The 16,008-nt window shown below is 43.0% G+C and overlaps 1 protein-coding gene across 2 annotated transcripts; it reads right to left on the bottom strand.

The window, feature by feature from the left end:
• Window positions 1-2,680: 2,680 nt before the first annotated feature.
• Window positions 2,681-14,675, bottom strand: COMTD1 (catechol-O-methyltransferase domain containing 1). Of its 2 annotated transcripts, none has more exons than XM_019502368.1 (7): window positions 14,483-14,675; window positions 12,329-12,462; window positions 9,896-10,001; window positions 7,360-7,478; window positions 6,869-6,923; window positions 4,649-4,782; window positions 2,681-3,082 (listed from the first exon to the last, which is right to left on the bottom strand). In XM_019502368.1, exons 1-7 carry the CDS (start codon window positions 14,562-14,564, stop codon window positions 2,930-2,932), a joined length of 783 nt encoding a protein of 260 aa, XP_019357913.1. In that variant the 5' UTR covers window positions 14,565-14,675; the 3' UTR covers window positions 2,681-2,929. The 2 variants fall into 2 exon arrangements, with proteins under 2 accessions (XP_019357913.1, XP_019357914.1); XM_019502369.1 differs by having other exon boundaries at window positions 4,649-4,779.
• Between the last annotated feature and the right edge of the window lie 1,333 nt (window positions 14,676-16,008).

Genomic DNA, 16,008 nt, shown 5'->3' with positions numbered 1-16,008 from the left:
ATCTGAATCTGTTTGTATTCATAGCTAGTAGATGATCCCAGCATGGTCCAGGGTCCTACCTCTGCAGTCCAGTAGGTTATTTGTACCATCCAGTACAGACAATGGCATCATCATTCAGCTGCGGATCTGACCCTTTCAATCTGATGTGCTACTAGCTCATAGCCAAATCACCCCCACAGCAGTCCCCAGACAAATTGGTTTTTAGGGAGAGGGAAACCATTTTTTATAGCTTGTCCTGCTTCCTCTTTTTGACATAATCTTATTACTTATCTATTGCCAGGATTCCCCTATGCTTGAGATATGTACAGACATTCAAAAAACCTGAGGTGGAATTGATCTAAGTTATGCAGTTTTCTGTAAGCACCGCAGTTTAGATGGGTAGCAAACAGAATGCACATTTGCCTTTTGAGCAGGAGTGAGGAGGAGGGTGGTAAATTTTAGGCTAGGTTTCACTATTTTTAAACCTGTCTGCGTGTGCTGAACTTTTGTTTCCGATCACTTATACCAGTAAAAGTGTAGTGTCTGTACCTGGCCTTCAATAATCTTTCAACGATTGTTTCAGGTCACTGATTTCAATGCCAGGTTTTCAAATTGCATTGTGCATACAATTGTCCCAGTACTGCTGTGAATCGAGGTGCTGGAATCCCCACTGGCTAGCTCATTTGCACTGCAAAGCACAAGGAAGGGTAGGCAAAGTTTTTGAATAGAGCAATTTAAGGGCATTGCCTTTTGGTGGAGTTTTATTTTTTCCTATGAAGATTATTTTTGAGATGGCAAGTGCTCACTATCAGGGCACGTTCAGCTGTCACAGACTGGTATTCAGAATGACTAGTCATTTTCATAGGCCAACGAGGTTCTTTGGGTGAATCTGATATCTTTTATTAGACCAACTTAAACAGTTGGAAAAAAAATTCTTAGCAAGCTTTTGGGTTTAATTTTTTACCCCCAACTATTTAAGCTGGTCTAATAAAAGATATCAGCATTACCCAAAGAACCTTGTTTGACTATATCCTTAGACCAACAGGGCTACAACCTATACCCCTGTAATCACTTTAATTTGTTTTGGAGGAATAAAAGTGGGAAGGAGCTTCCCATGGATCTCACTAAAGGCATTTGGGTGTCTCCAGTGGTGTCGTTTTGATGGGTAAATTTTGGGTGTCTCCAGTGGTGTCGTTTTGATGGGTAAATTTAGCCCGTCTGCCACTTTTTGGAAATGGTGGAGCTGATTTGGTTGTGCAGTCTAATTCAATCAACAGCTGGCACCATCTATAGAACTAGGGCTTCTGAGAACTGCACTTCTTACAGTGGTTGACTATGCAGTGTGAATTTCTTGGTAACTTTTTAATTGCCTTAGAAACTGCAGTTTTCCTTTTGGATTGTCTTTTGTGGTTAGACCTAGAGAAATGTAAAGTTCTTCACACCACCTAGCAAGTATCTTCCCATCTCATTAATGTGAAGTACTTTTTTAGAGCTCAGTTTTAATTTGGAGCAGTAGCACCACAAAATTAACACTTCCCAACCATATTTTGCTTGGATTTTTCTGTTCAGCAAAATTTAGACTCTTAAAAACTACCCCAGAAGTCTTGCATTTGATTAGCACATGACAAATCAAGTGAATCTTGGTAGTTGCACTGAGAACCTCACTGGAAACATGTACCTTAAATTAAAAAATAAAACACATTTAAGGGGAAAAAGGACAGCTCTGTTCTCTGCCCCACTCTTATGGTACTTGCCATAGTCACAAATTGAGACAGATGTTTCATTTTGTACCCATCTGCTCAGAACAATTTCTACCACAACACACATACAGTACTTGCCTACATTCCTTTTTAGCATGTCAGAAAGCACAAGGAGGAGCAATATTAAACACTGGGTATGATGCATGCGCTAACAGCTCTTTACTACTGCATTTTGCAGCCCAGTTACACAGCACCCATCTCTCATTTCCCCTTCGATCTTGACAGTCATTTTGCAGCAATAGATTCCCTCCAAACTGTGTCCCCCGACCCCATCTCAGTCAGTGTCTAAGATCAGGTTGGGCAGCAACTTGTATCTTGCCATGTCCTCTTTGTGCATGAAATCAGAAAGAATGCCACTGTGGATGGAGTATGGTAGTAGACCTGCCAGATTTTTTATCTTTAACCGCCTTGCTCCAATTCTCGTAAAACAACAAATGCTTTGCCATCCTTCCTCCTCAGCTATACAGGTGTGCTGCCCTTTGCATGCTTTGTGATACGGAAGTTGCATTGTTCTGGGTTACGTGTTTTCCTCTCCTTCTTTTTCAGTGCTGCTTTTCGGTCGCTCACTAGAATTTTCTAGACCAATGAAGGAGGTTCACTCCTGAATGGCTGAGAGTAGTTAATTCCCCTTCAAGGCAGTGGAAGCAGGAAGCACAGTTGCAGAGGAATGACAATTTTATGGCTCAGAGACTGGACTGGGATTTAAGAGATGAGGACTCACTTTTGCTGGTGTATGGATTCTCTAGGCAGACCCTGCGTAAGTCGCAGCTTCCTTGGCTCCTATCCCCAGTCTTTGTTCTGCAAATGTAGTCTTTAAGTAGTTTAGGATAGTGACCATCTTGGCTGAAGGAGGGCCCCATTTCCAACAGCCACTCAGGATCTCCATAGATTAGCCTTTTCAGGTGATTCCCTTCCCCCACCAATGGTCTGACAATGACAACTTCAAGTGGGATCTTCCCTTTCATTAAGATAAAAAGAAAAAGCCAAAAAAAAGAGAAACTCTACACTAAATCTTAATTTCCCATCCTAACTTATTTTTGGATACCATTCATTGTTCTGCTTTTCCAGTTCTGTGCAATCTTGCCATGACACAGGTTCAAATAGTTGTTTTTGGCAGTGTTCCACCTTCATTTGACCTGATGATGGTGTGCTTCTCAGTCCTACTTCTGCTGCTTAGCATCTTCCTCCCACTATAACTTGAATGCAAATGTCACACCATCCCCTATTGGGATCATACCGATATTGACTCGTGCATCTCGGAGAAGTTTCTCATTGAGGAAGTGGATGCTTTGGGTGGCTAGGTCATCCTTCCTTGGATTCAATACTTTCCCGTTCCACAAAACCTATTGAAAGAAGCAATTCCCAGGCTCAAAGATGATTGTATGTAAAACACACACTATATCTGAATAGGTCAGGGCTTGGCAACTGGGGGCCTGCAGGCTGGATCTGGTCTGACCCATGGCAGCTCATGTAATTAACAGCAGCTCACAATAGCAGATAAGGTGTTCCCAAGTTCCAGTTGTCTGCCTTTTGCTATCAGGTCTTTTTGCAACATCTGCTGATTGCCAAAGGGTGCAGGGGTGTGGCCCATAGTGGCAAACGATTACCAACCCCTGGACTAGGCTATTGATGCCGCTGTTTGTGCCTTCTGAGAATGCTGAAAAACAATACTGCTGCATTGCAAGACTATACACTTGTTTGTGTGCAGTTGTGCATTTTCATAAAAATGCTGTTTTAAACAGTTCAAATCATAACTAAAGACTGCGGACACTCAGTTATATCCAATCCAAAGCCTATTCTGAACCCAGGCAGCTCATTGCACTAGTATAGTTAAGGCACATGTGTTATGTTATTGACTACTGACACTGGCATGATATGGTCAATGTTGTGTCAAGCACAAAAGATCTGGGAGTTCAATTCCCTTCTCTGCTGAGAGTATTCAGACCTACATTTCCTACCTCCAGAAGGGGTATCTTCTCAGACTTCTACTGTAAACTTTTTGCAACAGAGATCACCTTTTGTTCTAAGAACAATGGGATCCTGATCTATATGGCTAGGGCTTTTAAGTGCTACAATAAAATTCAAATTTAAAAATATTGTGCTTGCTTGTTGTATGTGCTTAAATGCTTTGACACCAGCCTTGTGTGTCCTGGTTTTTGCATATCGTAGGGATAACAATACCTATATAGTTTTATAGCTCTCTTTACTATCTTAATACAGAATGCTAAGAGTACACAGAATCTCAAAGCTTTTTGCATATATTAAGCTTCCAACCAGTCCTTCAGAGTAAGAGAGGTATGTTTAGAAATTAGGCAGACATTTGAAAGTCTACATCAGGTATTTCTACAACCACCTAAACTCTGATCGTGTTGTGCCATACTGTTCAGTAACAAAGCTAACTGATTAGCAGAGACCTAGGCAAAATCAATTCTACATATACATGGTTTATATTATGTATGATGCATTATAAGAGGATATGATTGTGTAAGGATAGCCTTACAATTTTCCAAGGTATTGGTATTCTAAAAAAGAATGGGTATATTCATAACTAAGCCTGGAGTTTGTTTTTGCAGTTTGCTGCAATAACAGCAGATATTAGGCAGGGCAGAGTGGCACATAACTAATTGTTCATGTAATGAGTTAGTCTTTAAGATGCTGCCCTGCTCTATCTTCTACCTGACTTCAAACTAATGCAATTAACAAATTCTCTCTGAAGATATTTGGGAACAATGTACTTAAACAATGTACTTAAACAATTATAGTGTTTAGCCCCCTTTGTAGCTTAGCAATTGAAATATAACCATAACTCATGGATTAGATATTTCATTAACACCCTTAATTCTGATGAGATGCTCAGAGGCAGAAGCACTAACTTGCATTGTCACTGCTCCCACCACTTTAGTACTTACATTATCAATGGCTATTATTCCTCCTTTCCTTACAAGACGCAAACATTTTTCATAGTACTCATTGTAACTTTCTTTATCAGCATCTATGAAAGCAAAGTCATAGGTCTCAGCTTCGCCATCAGCCAGCAGTTCATCTAGATAGGAAACAAGGTATGTTGTTATGTCTTACTTTAATATTGCAGAAAGGGATGAGATAATCCAGTCATGTTGAAGGTTTCGCTATTATTGTTTAGTGTTCCGATAGCCTTATGGATATACTCTGGACTTGTATAGCTACCTACCGGAAAACTTCTCTCTTTTTCAACCAATCAAAAGTTCATGTTCTACAAGGTCTGTCTACTTCAAGGAAGTTTACTAGGTGGTTTTAAATCTGCCTAGAGGCATGGAGCCTGAATTTGGTTCAATAATAACAAGCCAGGCAGTTTTAAATTGGATTTATGCTCCATCTCTAACTCGTTTTAGAACTTGATGTAGCTGGATTTCTTTTAAAGTTGATTAGAAAAAGTTTCCAGCGTAGAAAGACCCTAGATGTTAAAGGATTTTTGTTTTTCGGGTAAACCAGCTGTTATGCAAAATGCCATATCGTAGGTCACAAATAATTCTTAGCTGAAAAGCATTTGGGCAGCGTTGGTAAGGGCATTCCTGCTCAGGCATGATGGCAAATGACAGTGACATGTTTACTGTGTGGTCTCTTCTCAGGATTCTTTTCCTTCCTTTTTCCCTCCCTGGGCCAAAACAGGCAGAATTTGGATCCATTTAAGCCCTTTTAAATTGTTTTCTGGCTGAAAGTTACAGCTCTGAATGGTGAGCTGCTAAGAGCTGGATCCATTAGCCAGTTTTCACACCCTCCCCAAGACAGTACCTTGCTATCTAAAGCTCTGCCTGTCAGTACCACATATTGTAGGAGGAACCCCAGCTTGGAGCCTTGCTTCCTATTCCAGCTGCTCTGTAGTGATCAGAGGCATCGCCAGAAGGAACTGAAGGACTGTTGATGGGTCTGAACAAGCCCTTCAAAGGACAGAATGAGGCCCAGGTATGGTTAATTCTTATAATAGGAGGGGAAACAGTAGCTAGTCCTAGATTTTTCTGCTTAGGCAGGCAGGGCAACTGTCAAACTAAGAGGAAAGGGTACTATGAGCATTCCTCATTGGCTGTGGTTGACTGCTGCTGGCAGTGTTTTTTCCTAACAATATTTCTTCTACAAGGTAGACTGCATAATTAAGGCAGCAGGAGAGTGGGGTAAGCCAGGGGAGAGGAAGCAGTGGGACTGGTTTTAGGAAATAAATAGCCAAACAGCAAAATGTCCTTCCTCAGCTACCCATTGGGCAGGCTGGTGTTACGGAAGACTGCACTGAATCATAGAAATGTAGAGGCTGGAAGGGACATTGAGGTATCATACAGCAAGACCCCCTCTACTGACGCAGGATTGGGAGTATGTAGAATCTGAGTTTGCCTTGCCTGTTTTTACAGCCTCCAATAAATGGCTCTTTAACCTGTCTTAGAAGGCTAGCTGCAACTGTTCACTACTCGCATAGTTACAATGTTTTGCCTAAACTTTATTGCAAATCAGGCAGGCTTTTTCATCCCATGTTCTCTGTTTATGGAAAAGAATTGATCACACTTAAACCATCTTTTAAATTGCGGAAGGTAAATACCATGTCCCTCCTCAGTGTTTTTTTTTCCTTCTGGACAGAGGCAAATCCATCTGCCTTTCCCATGCTCTTGGCTTTGCGTTTTCCTGAAAATGAATATTAAAATGTATTCCCCTAGATGAAGGACTTTTCTGTCTTTGGAGATTATACTCTGGTTTCTTGGCTGCTTCTGCATCCTCCACTCCCTTAAGAAAACACTTCCTGCCTAAGACAAACAGATGTCCACTTGGAGTAAGAGAAGCTGGGCTTTGTCCAACTAATTTACTTAAGCAGCTTTCCTCATGGGAGAAGCAGCTGACAATACTACTTATTAGATTAAGCAAAGCAATGAACAAGGCAGTTAAGTTCTCAGTGTACCCATGGACAGCGTAGGGACAGTTTTTCCATCCCTGATTTCTCCATAACAATACCTGGAAGAATTAGAATTGCTGAAGTCTTCAAGTCAATATTATGATTGAGCTAAACCATGTTCTTCACTGCTAGGTAAGAAAGACTTCAGATAATAAACTCCTCCCACACCCTGGATCTCCACCCTTTACTTTTAATATGCATTTCTGTTCCTACCTACCAAGTGTTTCACTTGCTCGTTTAATCCGTAAGTCAATTTTATGCTCCACTCCTGCCTAGAATAAAAAAGGAAATAGATTTGATCAGGGCCAGCTTTACGGGTTGGCGACACGGGTGACTGCCAAGGGTGTCGTGGTCAGGGGAATGCCACATGCACACACAAGTGTGAGCAGCTTGAGCTCACAGCAGCACTTTCCCCCTCCTGTGGACCAGCTGATCCCTGCCCCAGGCAGAAGGAGCTGTGCCCAGCCCATCCTGCCTCTACCTCCAGCCACTGCTCAAGAGGAACCAGACAGGGCATGTGCGGGTGGGATGGTGCCTGTGCAAACCTGTTGTATGCTGTGCCCGGCTTGTTCTGGTCTGGCCTGACAAAGAATGTTTTCCATTTGAGGGCTTGTCAAGCTCTACTCTAACTCCATAGGTGGTCCAGTAAAAGACAGACATACCATTTTGGGTGTCCTTACTGAGAGGCACACAGCAGATGACACTAACCTCTTTCCACAGTGGCTTCCCAATATTGACATAATCTTCATTTATATCACAAGCAACAACTCTGCCATTATCTGGCAAAATGAGTGCCATGTTCAAAGTATTGTAACCTGTAAAAACACCTGTGCAAGATGACAGGGGAAAAAAAGTCAAGGAAGGCTCACCCTGCTAAGAAAACTGATTAACAGTAAGCAAGGTTGCCTTTTGTTAAAGAATAAAAAATTAGAATAGTTGAAATCAGCAAATCATTAACAGAATCTGTAGGTTTTCTAATACCCATTAACAAGAGTGGAATTGCACAGCTATAAAAACTAAACAGCATGCAGCTGCATCTTGCTGTTAACCCTCCTGTAACTATATTTTTAGCATAGTTTCCCTAATGTTTTCCTAAACTCAGAAGGCAAAATTCTATCCTAGCCTCTCCAAGGAATTTCGGGCAACCACCAGTATTGCTTGGCTCTCAAGTACAGCTAAGTCCTAAGGTGACATACACAGGAGCATAAGGGGCAAACATAGTGAAGAGCTGCATGGTGGCCATGTAGGGGTTGAACCTAGAGGGGAAGTCAAGCTTAGAAGCTCAAAACAATCATGCATGGCATGAATTGCCTTTTGGGCACCTCTCAATGTGGGATCAGGGAAAGGAAACAGGGCTTGGGGCACTAAATTGTCCTTGCCTGAATCATACAGGTGGGCCACAACTCTGACTCACTGTGCAATGGTTGTTTAACACTGTAGATTTACATGTCCAAAAGAGCATGAGCATGAAGATCCCTCTCTTCAGGATGCAGTGTGTTGTTGAACTCTCTCACCACCGTTCTTTTTTACTTGGGTTTCCTTCTCTTCAGATTATGTCCATTTGGGCTGTTCATCTCTAATTTCTAACCTTACTTAAGTTGATACTGATTCAAAGGTCAGCACTATTCTCATTGTATCCAAGGGGATAATAGAGGCTAAGGACCAGCTTTTTCAGGTGCCTAAACTGTGATCTCTCAGGTTTGACTTCCTGCAGAGCCGTGCAAACACTGCAGCTTAATCACAGAATTGTAAAACATTAGGGTTGGAAAGGACCTTAGGAGGTCATCTAGTCCAGCTCCCTACTCAAAGCAGGACCATCCCCAACTATCTCATCCCAGCCAAGGCTTTGAGTACACGGATCTTAAAAACCACTAAGAATGAAAATTTCACAACCTCTCTGGGTAGCAGTAGCTTGTTCTAGTGCTTTACTAGCTTCCCAGTTTTAATATCCAACTTAAAAACTTCCCTTGCTGTAGCTTGAGCCCATTGCTCCTTGTTGTATCATCTTTCATCACTGAGAACACTCTAGCTCCATCGTCTTTGGAATCACCCTTCAGGTAGTTGAAGGATATTATTAAATCCCTTCTCAGTCTGTTCTTCTCCAAACTAAATAAGCCCTGTTGCCCCAGCCTCTCCTCAGAAGTTATGTGCTGCAGCCTACTAACCATTTTTGTTGCCTTCCACTGGACTCTCTCCAATTTGTCCAGATCCTTTCTGTAGTGTGTGTGTGTTTGGGGGGGGGGTGGCATCCAAAACTGGCAACAGTACTCCAGATGTGGCCTTGCCAGTGCCAAATAGAGAGGAAGAATCACTTCCCTGGATCTGCTGGCAACCCTCCTACTAAAGCAGTCCAGTATGCTGTTAACCTTCTTGGCAACCAGGGTACACTGCTGGCTCACAATCAGCTTATTGTCCACTGTAACCCCCAGGTCCTTTTCTGCAGAGCTGCTGCTCAGCCAGTCAGACCCCAGCCTGTACCAGTACATAGGACTGTTCTGTCTTAAGTGCAGGACTTTGCAATTGTCCTTGTTGAACCTTATGAGATTCCTTTTGGCCCAATCCTCCAATTTCTGAGCAGCAGGTCAAGAAAAGCACCTAGTTGGCCTTTCCAATACTTGTACCGGAAAGCTGTCCCCCGCATTCTCCAAGAACTTCCCGGATTGCCTGTGCAGTGCTGTACTGCCCTCCCACCAGATGTAAGGGTGACTGATGTTCCGCATGAGAACCAGGGCTTGTGATCAGGAAACTCCTGCTAGATGAAGCTTTCTTCAAACTGCTATCTCATCTTCTTGACATCACCCTTGTTGCTCTCCCCTTTGACCCTAACCCAGAGACTTTCAACAGGCTCTTATCTCCAGTTTTGTACGTGAGCACTGAGCAGTCATACAGCTTTTACATAAACAGCAACTCCTCCCCCTGTATTCCCCTGCCTGTCCTTCACAAACAGTTTATACCATCCATGGCAAATGCACAAAATCAGGCACAAAAAAGGGGTTAACTTGAAAACCCCCAAATTGGCGGCCACCTGGAACCTTCTGCTTGCCAATATCACAGAGACTGCTGGGGTGAAAGGCAGGATCCTGCCCTGTTAGACCTTCCCCTACTCCCATCACCTTTGGTGTTTGGTAGATCTAACTGCACCATGTTGGATTGTATAGCAAGGGCCAAAGCAAGGAGCTCAGTTATTTTATACAGCTCCAGAATGGGTGGTACTGGACATTACCCAAATAATATGCATTCTTACCAATTTCAATAACTTTCTTCGCTTTGATGAGTTTAGCCAAATTTGCCATAAGCTGAGCTTGGTCACAAGACACCATCATTCTGCCCCAGGGGTGATCCAAGGTGAGCTAGAAAAGGAAACAAAGTACAACGTTGGGAAAAAAAAACAGGAAAAGAAAAGTGACTTCTCATGCAGACAGGCCCCAGGGACAAAGATATCAGGACTGTGTGCATGAGGGAAAGATGGTTTTGAATTCAGCAGTAATTCTGGGAGGAAAAAGAAATTCTTTCAAGGAGTGGTGTAGGTAAACTAACAATTTGGGTAATAAACTATTGGATGTGTTTTTCAGTAGCACAGGAGATTGTGGAGCTTTAAAGAATAGACAATAAGCTTGGGCAAATCTCTAAAAGCAGTACCCTCATTCAACCAGAAGATACAGGCTTGATGCAGGAATTGCTGTGTGAAAGTTTATAGAAGGAGGTAGAGGACCTTCATGGCCTTTTCCAGCCATAAGATATTTTGTACTTGGACACCAGCATAGAAAACAAAGCTGAAATAGTAGTTTGGCCCAGTAGAAAGAGCTTTGGACTAAGCTTCAGAAGGTCTTGTCCCTTTTCTGAACTCTACCACTGTCCTGCCGGGTGAGCAGCCCAAGATGTTTTACCTTTCAGTGTTTCAGTTTCTGTGTGTGTGTGTGTGTGTGTGTGTGTGTGTCTTTTAAATGTTAATAGGGACTTGCCTCTTGTACAGAGTAGTTTGAAGACTATGGAAGAGAAGATTTATAGAAGGGGTAGGTGGTGTAATTTCATACAGGTGGGATGTAGCCATCAGTGTTGCAAAGGATGAGTAACACTACTCTATCTGCACAGTATACTCTTGTACTCATTGCACGTTCACAGTCTGTTTTCAGATAAATCAGGGCAGCTTCACACAGCTTCACTGGTGTAGGGGTATGACCTAGGGAAGGAGCATGGTCACACACTACCTTATAGCCAGAGGTCAATGTCAGCAAAGGTAAGTAGAGGACAGCCTGGCAGGAACCACACAGACACCCACAGAGCTCCAGCATGAGGTTAGGATAAGGAGGTGTAGAGGTGGTATAAAACTTCAGTATCAGCTGAAGATCTAGATTCAGGTCTTTATGATCTAGAGATAGACACAAACCATGGAATCTGGATCTGGGATATCAAACATTTGTACCTTTTGCACATGTTTTGTATCTGGGGTTTTCCTTTGAGTTTATCTCTAATAAGAAGCAAGCCTCTGTGATGTCCTCCTTCAACTGTCATAATACATACTAGAGCTGGAACATGCAGACTCAGCCATTCAAGCCTATCTCCCTGCAAAAGAACAACTGTTCTCCCTAGGACACTTCCTAATGCTTTGTCTTAAGTGATCTAATGCTTTTAGACCTCCTAGTGATGAGGTTCCTGTCTTGGAAGATCTCCCCTATCTATTTTATATCCTAAGTTTTTACCTTGTTTTTGTTGCTCTTATTAATGGTAAATTATTAATGTAGTTATCTATTAGAAGGGCCAGCACCGTGTCCAATTCCACTGCAGAAGAGAGCATTATGGAAGTTAAAGGATCTAAGCAAACTGCAGAACAGAGGGCCCTGTTTGTTTTATTTAACAATGGCATGTGGACTAGTTCCTCAGCTGTTTTTAGCCTTGAAAGAGTAGCCTCATGCTTAAGTGGTGCATATGAATACCCCATGTTGGCCTTGTCTATACTCACTTTGCTCTGCTGCCAGAACTTTTGGGGGGCAGAAAGCAGCTGCTACTACCAGCACATGTGCACGTTGACATGCTTCTAGGAGCTTTGAATGGTTCCACTCGGTAGCTGTGCTGCTAGAGCACAAAGTGCACTCTGGGAAAGCATCAGCTGCTAAAAGGACTACAGCAGCCAGCTGAAGACATGTGGATGTCCACACATACCACTTAGCAGCAGAAGTGAAGTGACTCAGCCACCAGAAAGACACCAGTTTCTAAAGTTGAGTCTTGAGTGCGAACATGTTCAAAGTTTTCCCAGCAGAACTGGACTTCCCTCTATACAAAACAGGGTCCTAATCAATTGTGTTAGTCACAGTCCTGCCAGTCACCAAGAGACAAGTGCGGGTATTTGGAGGCACTTAGGAAGAGTTCTTCTGTCGTGCTCATATGTGCCTTCCCCAAAGGAGTTAGAACTGTAGAATACAGCCTGCATGTAGGCAGGCACCCTGTGTGGTCCTTCAGGGATCATTGAGACAAATTTTCTGTCTGGCACTTGGTATATACAGTGCAGATAGTGGTTTCTATAGATCTAGGCACAAAAGAGTAGATAGAAAATAGGAAATTCTTGTGGGATAGCACATATTTATTGGGCATGGACAATACAGAAATGAATGTTCTTGGAACATTAACAGCAGCACCAGATGTCCAACCCTAAATGAGAGTACCTTAAAAAAATACTGACCAGTCGCAGCTTCTTTAGAAGTGGGTGTTCCCTTAAAGAATAGTCCAATATGTATTGCCAGAGCAGGCTGTCTTTTCCAATAATAGCCTTAGATGACTTGGATGCTCCAAAAAATATAGACGGATATTTCTTGCCTATAAAAACAAAAGATATTAATAGGCCTCTGTGCCTCAATAGAAGAAGCTTGCAAAGCTTCATTAAATCCAGAGTAAATAAAAGACCAAGAAAAATGTTGAAGTAGCTAAAGGCTACATCAGTAACTGATGGAGGATACTGGGTATCATATTCTTACAGAATAAGTGGTTACACAGGAATTAGTACTGAAAGACATGGAAATGAAACGAATGACTCTCCCCCTTTAGGAGGTCTTTCTAGAATGGGGTTGGCTATATTGCCTTGTTAGCTTGAACAATCTGCACTGCTACTGTACTCTGATATACTCACCCTGTAGATAAATACAGGGGTGTAGGTCACTTGAGCTCTAAGTCTGGTGATGACTTTCATTAAAATAAAAACTCACCTAAAGAGGTACTGGACTCTGCTGTCACAAGAGGTTCCTTCCCTTAGTTCAGCAGATTTTCTAGCATAGAGTCAAGCTAGCCTTAACAGCTGGAGTTTAACATGTGTCTTTTGGTGTGCAGAGCTACTCTAGCTCTTGACATGACCCCCAATTCTTCTGCTGTTAGTCAAGGTGTAAAACAATCTGCAGAAAGCTGTGGAATTGGTATAGCAGTTCTACTTCTCAATATAATATTTTTACTGTTAAGCAGCCGTTTTAAATGCTTAGGAAGATACGTGTATGTCTGCAGTTACCCAGCAAGGGGAGCACTAGGAAAGCATGCATCACCTTTAAGACCTTGGCCTTTTAATCTTGTTGGTAGGTGCACTTTTCAGCCTCTTAACGTACTGTGGCGTAGTGGATTATACCGACAGACTTGGACCTTAATAGCATTAATATATTTCCTGCCAAAGCTCAGTCAAACCTGTTCCTTGCACTTACCTCTTCTTAAGAGTGGTCCTCAGAGGTGATAATCTGCCTCACGATATACTCAAATTCCCTTCATATATATTTACTGATTTTAAGCACAGCAAAAATGTACCCAATGGTGTATAGGTTGCTTTGATGTAACTTTAGGAACAGACAGAACAAGAGCTTTAAAGTTAAGTGCCCAGATCCAGACTCTCCTGTGTCATCATGGGATGGCTGGTTCCTTGACTAGGAAAGTTTGTTAGGGAAATGGAAGTTTCACACTGTCAACTCTCAAAATTTAACTGAGGGTTTTGTAGTGAGAGGTTCTCTCTTTAAGCCCCAACTGACATAGTTAGAAAATTACATGAACATTTCAGCTTTGTTGATTTTAAATATGTTTGAAAGAGATTGATTTTGTTGCCTTCATGGTGGTAGAAAAATGTTTTAGAAATGTGAACCCTAAGATCAGAATCCAGAACACAAGTGAACAGTGTTGTACATGTGTGCCACATTTTGTGGGCAGTGAATGAGGTCTCATGCTTTTTACAGACCACTCAAGACTGATGGTCTGGGCAGTGACTTCTGAATGCTGGGAGTTGGCAGTACTGTAGGAGGCACAGTGCAGAACCTAGCCCAGTGAGCACAGGACTGCCATGGATTCACACAGTCCCTCATCCTACAGCCAGATCTGTTCATGCAAACCTCTGCACCCAAGTGCACTCCAACAATAGGCCAAGGAGTCCACAGAAGCAGACTTCAGGGCAGGATTGGGCCTGAGTTCTGCTGTCCTGCCTGCAGAAACTGGCTGTTACTCGAATCAGGCAGGCAGGTACAATGCCATAAGGGGTGGAGTTAGGTTGGGGCAGGGGTGGAGGGAATTCCTTCCTGATGCTGCAGGGACAATGCTGAAAAGCCTGCCAGTCCATTAGCCTTCTCTTAGGGATCCATTGTAGGAGACTCTGTTGCTGTGCAGATCAGGTGTCACCCACCGTCCTCCCCAGCTCCTTGCACAGGAGAAGATGCCAGTCTCCTGCAGGGTAATTCCCACCCTCCTCTCCCAGGGTTCTCCCAGGCTCTCACTCCATGAGGAAGTGCAGTCGGGAGACCCCTGCTTCCATCAGAGCCATCTTGAGTCCATGTGTTTGGGCAGCTTGCAACCGATCAGAAAAGAAAACAGCACTTACCTGCTAGGACTCCGGTAGCAAAAGCAACCCCCAGCATCGCAGTGCCCACAGCCACTTCTTTAGTGACACTGAACCAGGGCATTTTGCACAATGCAGAGAGAAGGGCTGCTTCTGGCTGCTGCAGCGTTCAGCACAGTGACACTACTTCCCTGAGCCCATTAGATTGCCTTATCTAGTGCATGTCACATGCTTCCACTCCAGGCGTGGGCGAGCATCTCCATCACGTGGGAACTGTGCTGATCAGTGGGGCAAGAGCAGCATCTAGAGGCGAAGGGGAAAAAAAATAAAAGGCCAGAGCAAGTTATTGTTTATGGATGAGCTTTCCCACCATCTGAAAGAGAAAGGCATGAAACAGTAATAAGCACAGGTTACAAGAAAGGGCTCACAAAAGTAGCATTTAAATGGTCTCAGGGAATCTAAGGCAATCACGTGTACCAGCAGAGTCTAATGTCTGCAATGGCTGGAAAATCTCTACCTTGGAGCTCTGAGTTGCTGGGAGGTGTAAAAAATAGTTTGCAGTGTGTCTGGAAAGGGCTGACAGAGTGATTTTTCTTGGAATAGGTGGTAGGACTTCTTTCTGCTGTGAGGATTAAATAACTTGACATCTGTAGGATGCCATGATGGGAGAGGGGGATATGTTTTCAAGGTCTGTAGGCCATGCCTGGTGCTAGCTGTGGTGCAATGGCTTGCTCTTTGTTAAGGGTAATGCTTATAGCAGTGACCTGGGGCTTGACAAGTTATTGCCCCTCTTGCCCATTGTGTCTTGTCTGCTTTTACTGCAAACATGACACAACAGGGCTGTCCCCTACTATGTTCCTGCACTCCAGTGGAACTACAATCTCATTTGGAAGCTGCAGGTGATAATATAATAAATAAATGCCACTAATTATTAGTAGTGTTTCCTTTGAAGAGCTACAAGAACCATGAGAAAATAACTGCCCACATGCCATTTTACAGACAAGAAAACAGAGGCACAGAGAAAATGACTTTTCTAAGGACATGCAGTGAGTTAGATATTGAGTCAGATGTGGAACAGGGATCTTCTGCTTCCCAGTCCTTTGCTCCCACCACTGTGTTCATGAAATTCTCCAGGGCCTTTATAAACATGCTCTCACTGTTTATAAAGCAGGTGGGTACTTCAAAAGCTTGGGGAAAGGGGTAAGCTGTAGAAAGGGAAGATTACTTTCTTTTGAGAAACCCAGTGGAGAGAAGAGGCCAGGGTTATTATTAAGCAATAGTGTGGATCCATTCCTCAGCAACAGGTTTACATTGCAGAGGGTTTGCTTGTAGGAGGTTTCAGCAGAAGAAAGGAAAGAACAGGCATTGCTGAGATCCAGATCCACAGAGACATTTAAACATTGTTCTTTCGTTGATTTTTTTCCAGCTACATTGGTTATGAGGGACAGTCTTATGCTGTTATTTAACACCAGTGCTGGCAGTTTCTTAGCTGTCATTGCAGTCAACAGGGCTGGAAAATCAGTAGGAGTTGGGTGCCTGAATACCCCTGTGGATCTGAGTCTGAGAGT

The sequence above is a fragment of the Gavialis gangeticus genome, unplaced genomic scaffold (genome assembly GCF_001723915.1).
Source record: "Gavialis gangeticus isolate Ggan-Ray unplaced genomic scaffold, GavGan_comp1, whole genome shotgun sequence".
Taxonomy (NCBI): Eukaryota; Metazoa; Chordata; order Crocodylia; family Gavialidae; genus Gavialis; species Gavialis gangeticus.
Note: the sequence above shows the minus strand (reverse complement) of the source record. Positions and strands in the feature narration are given on the sequence as shown.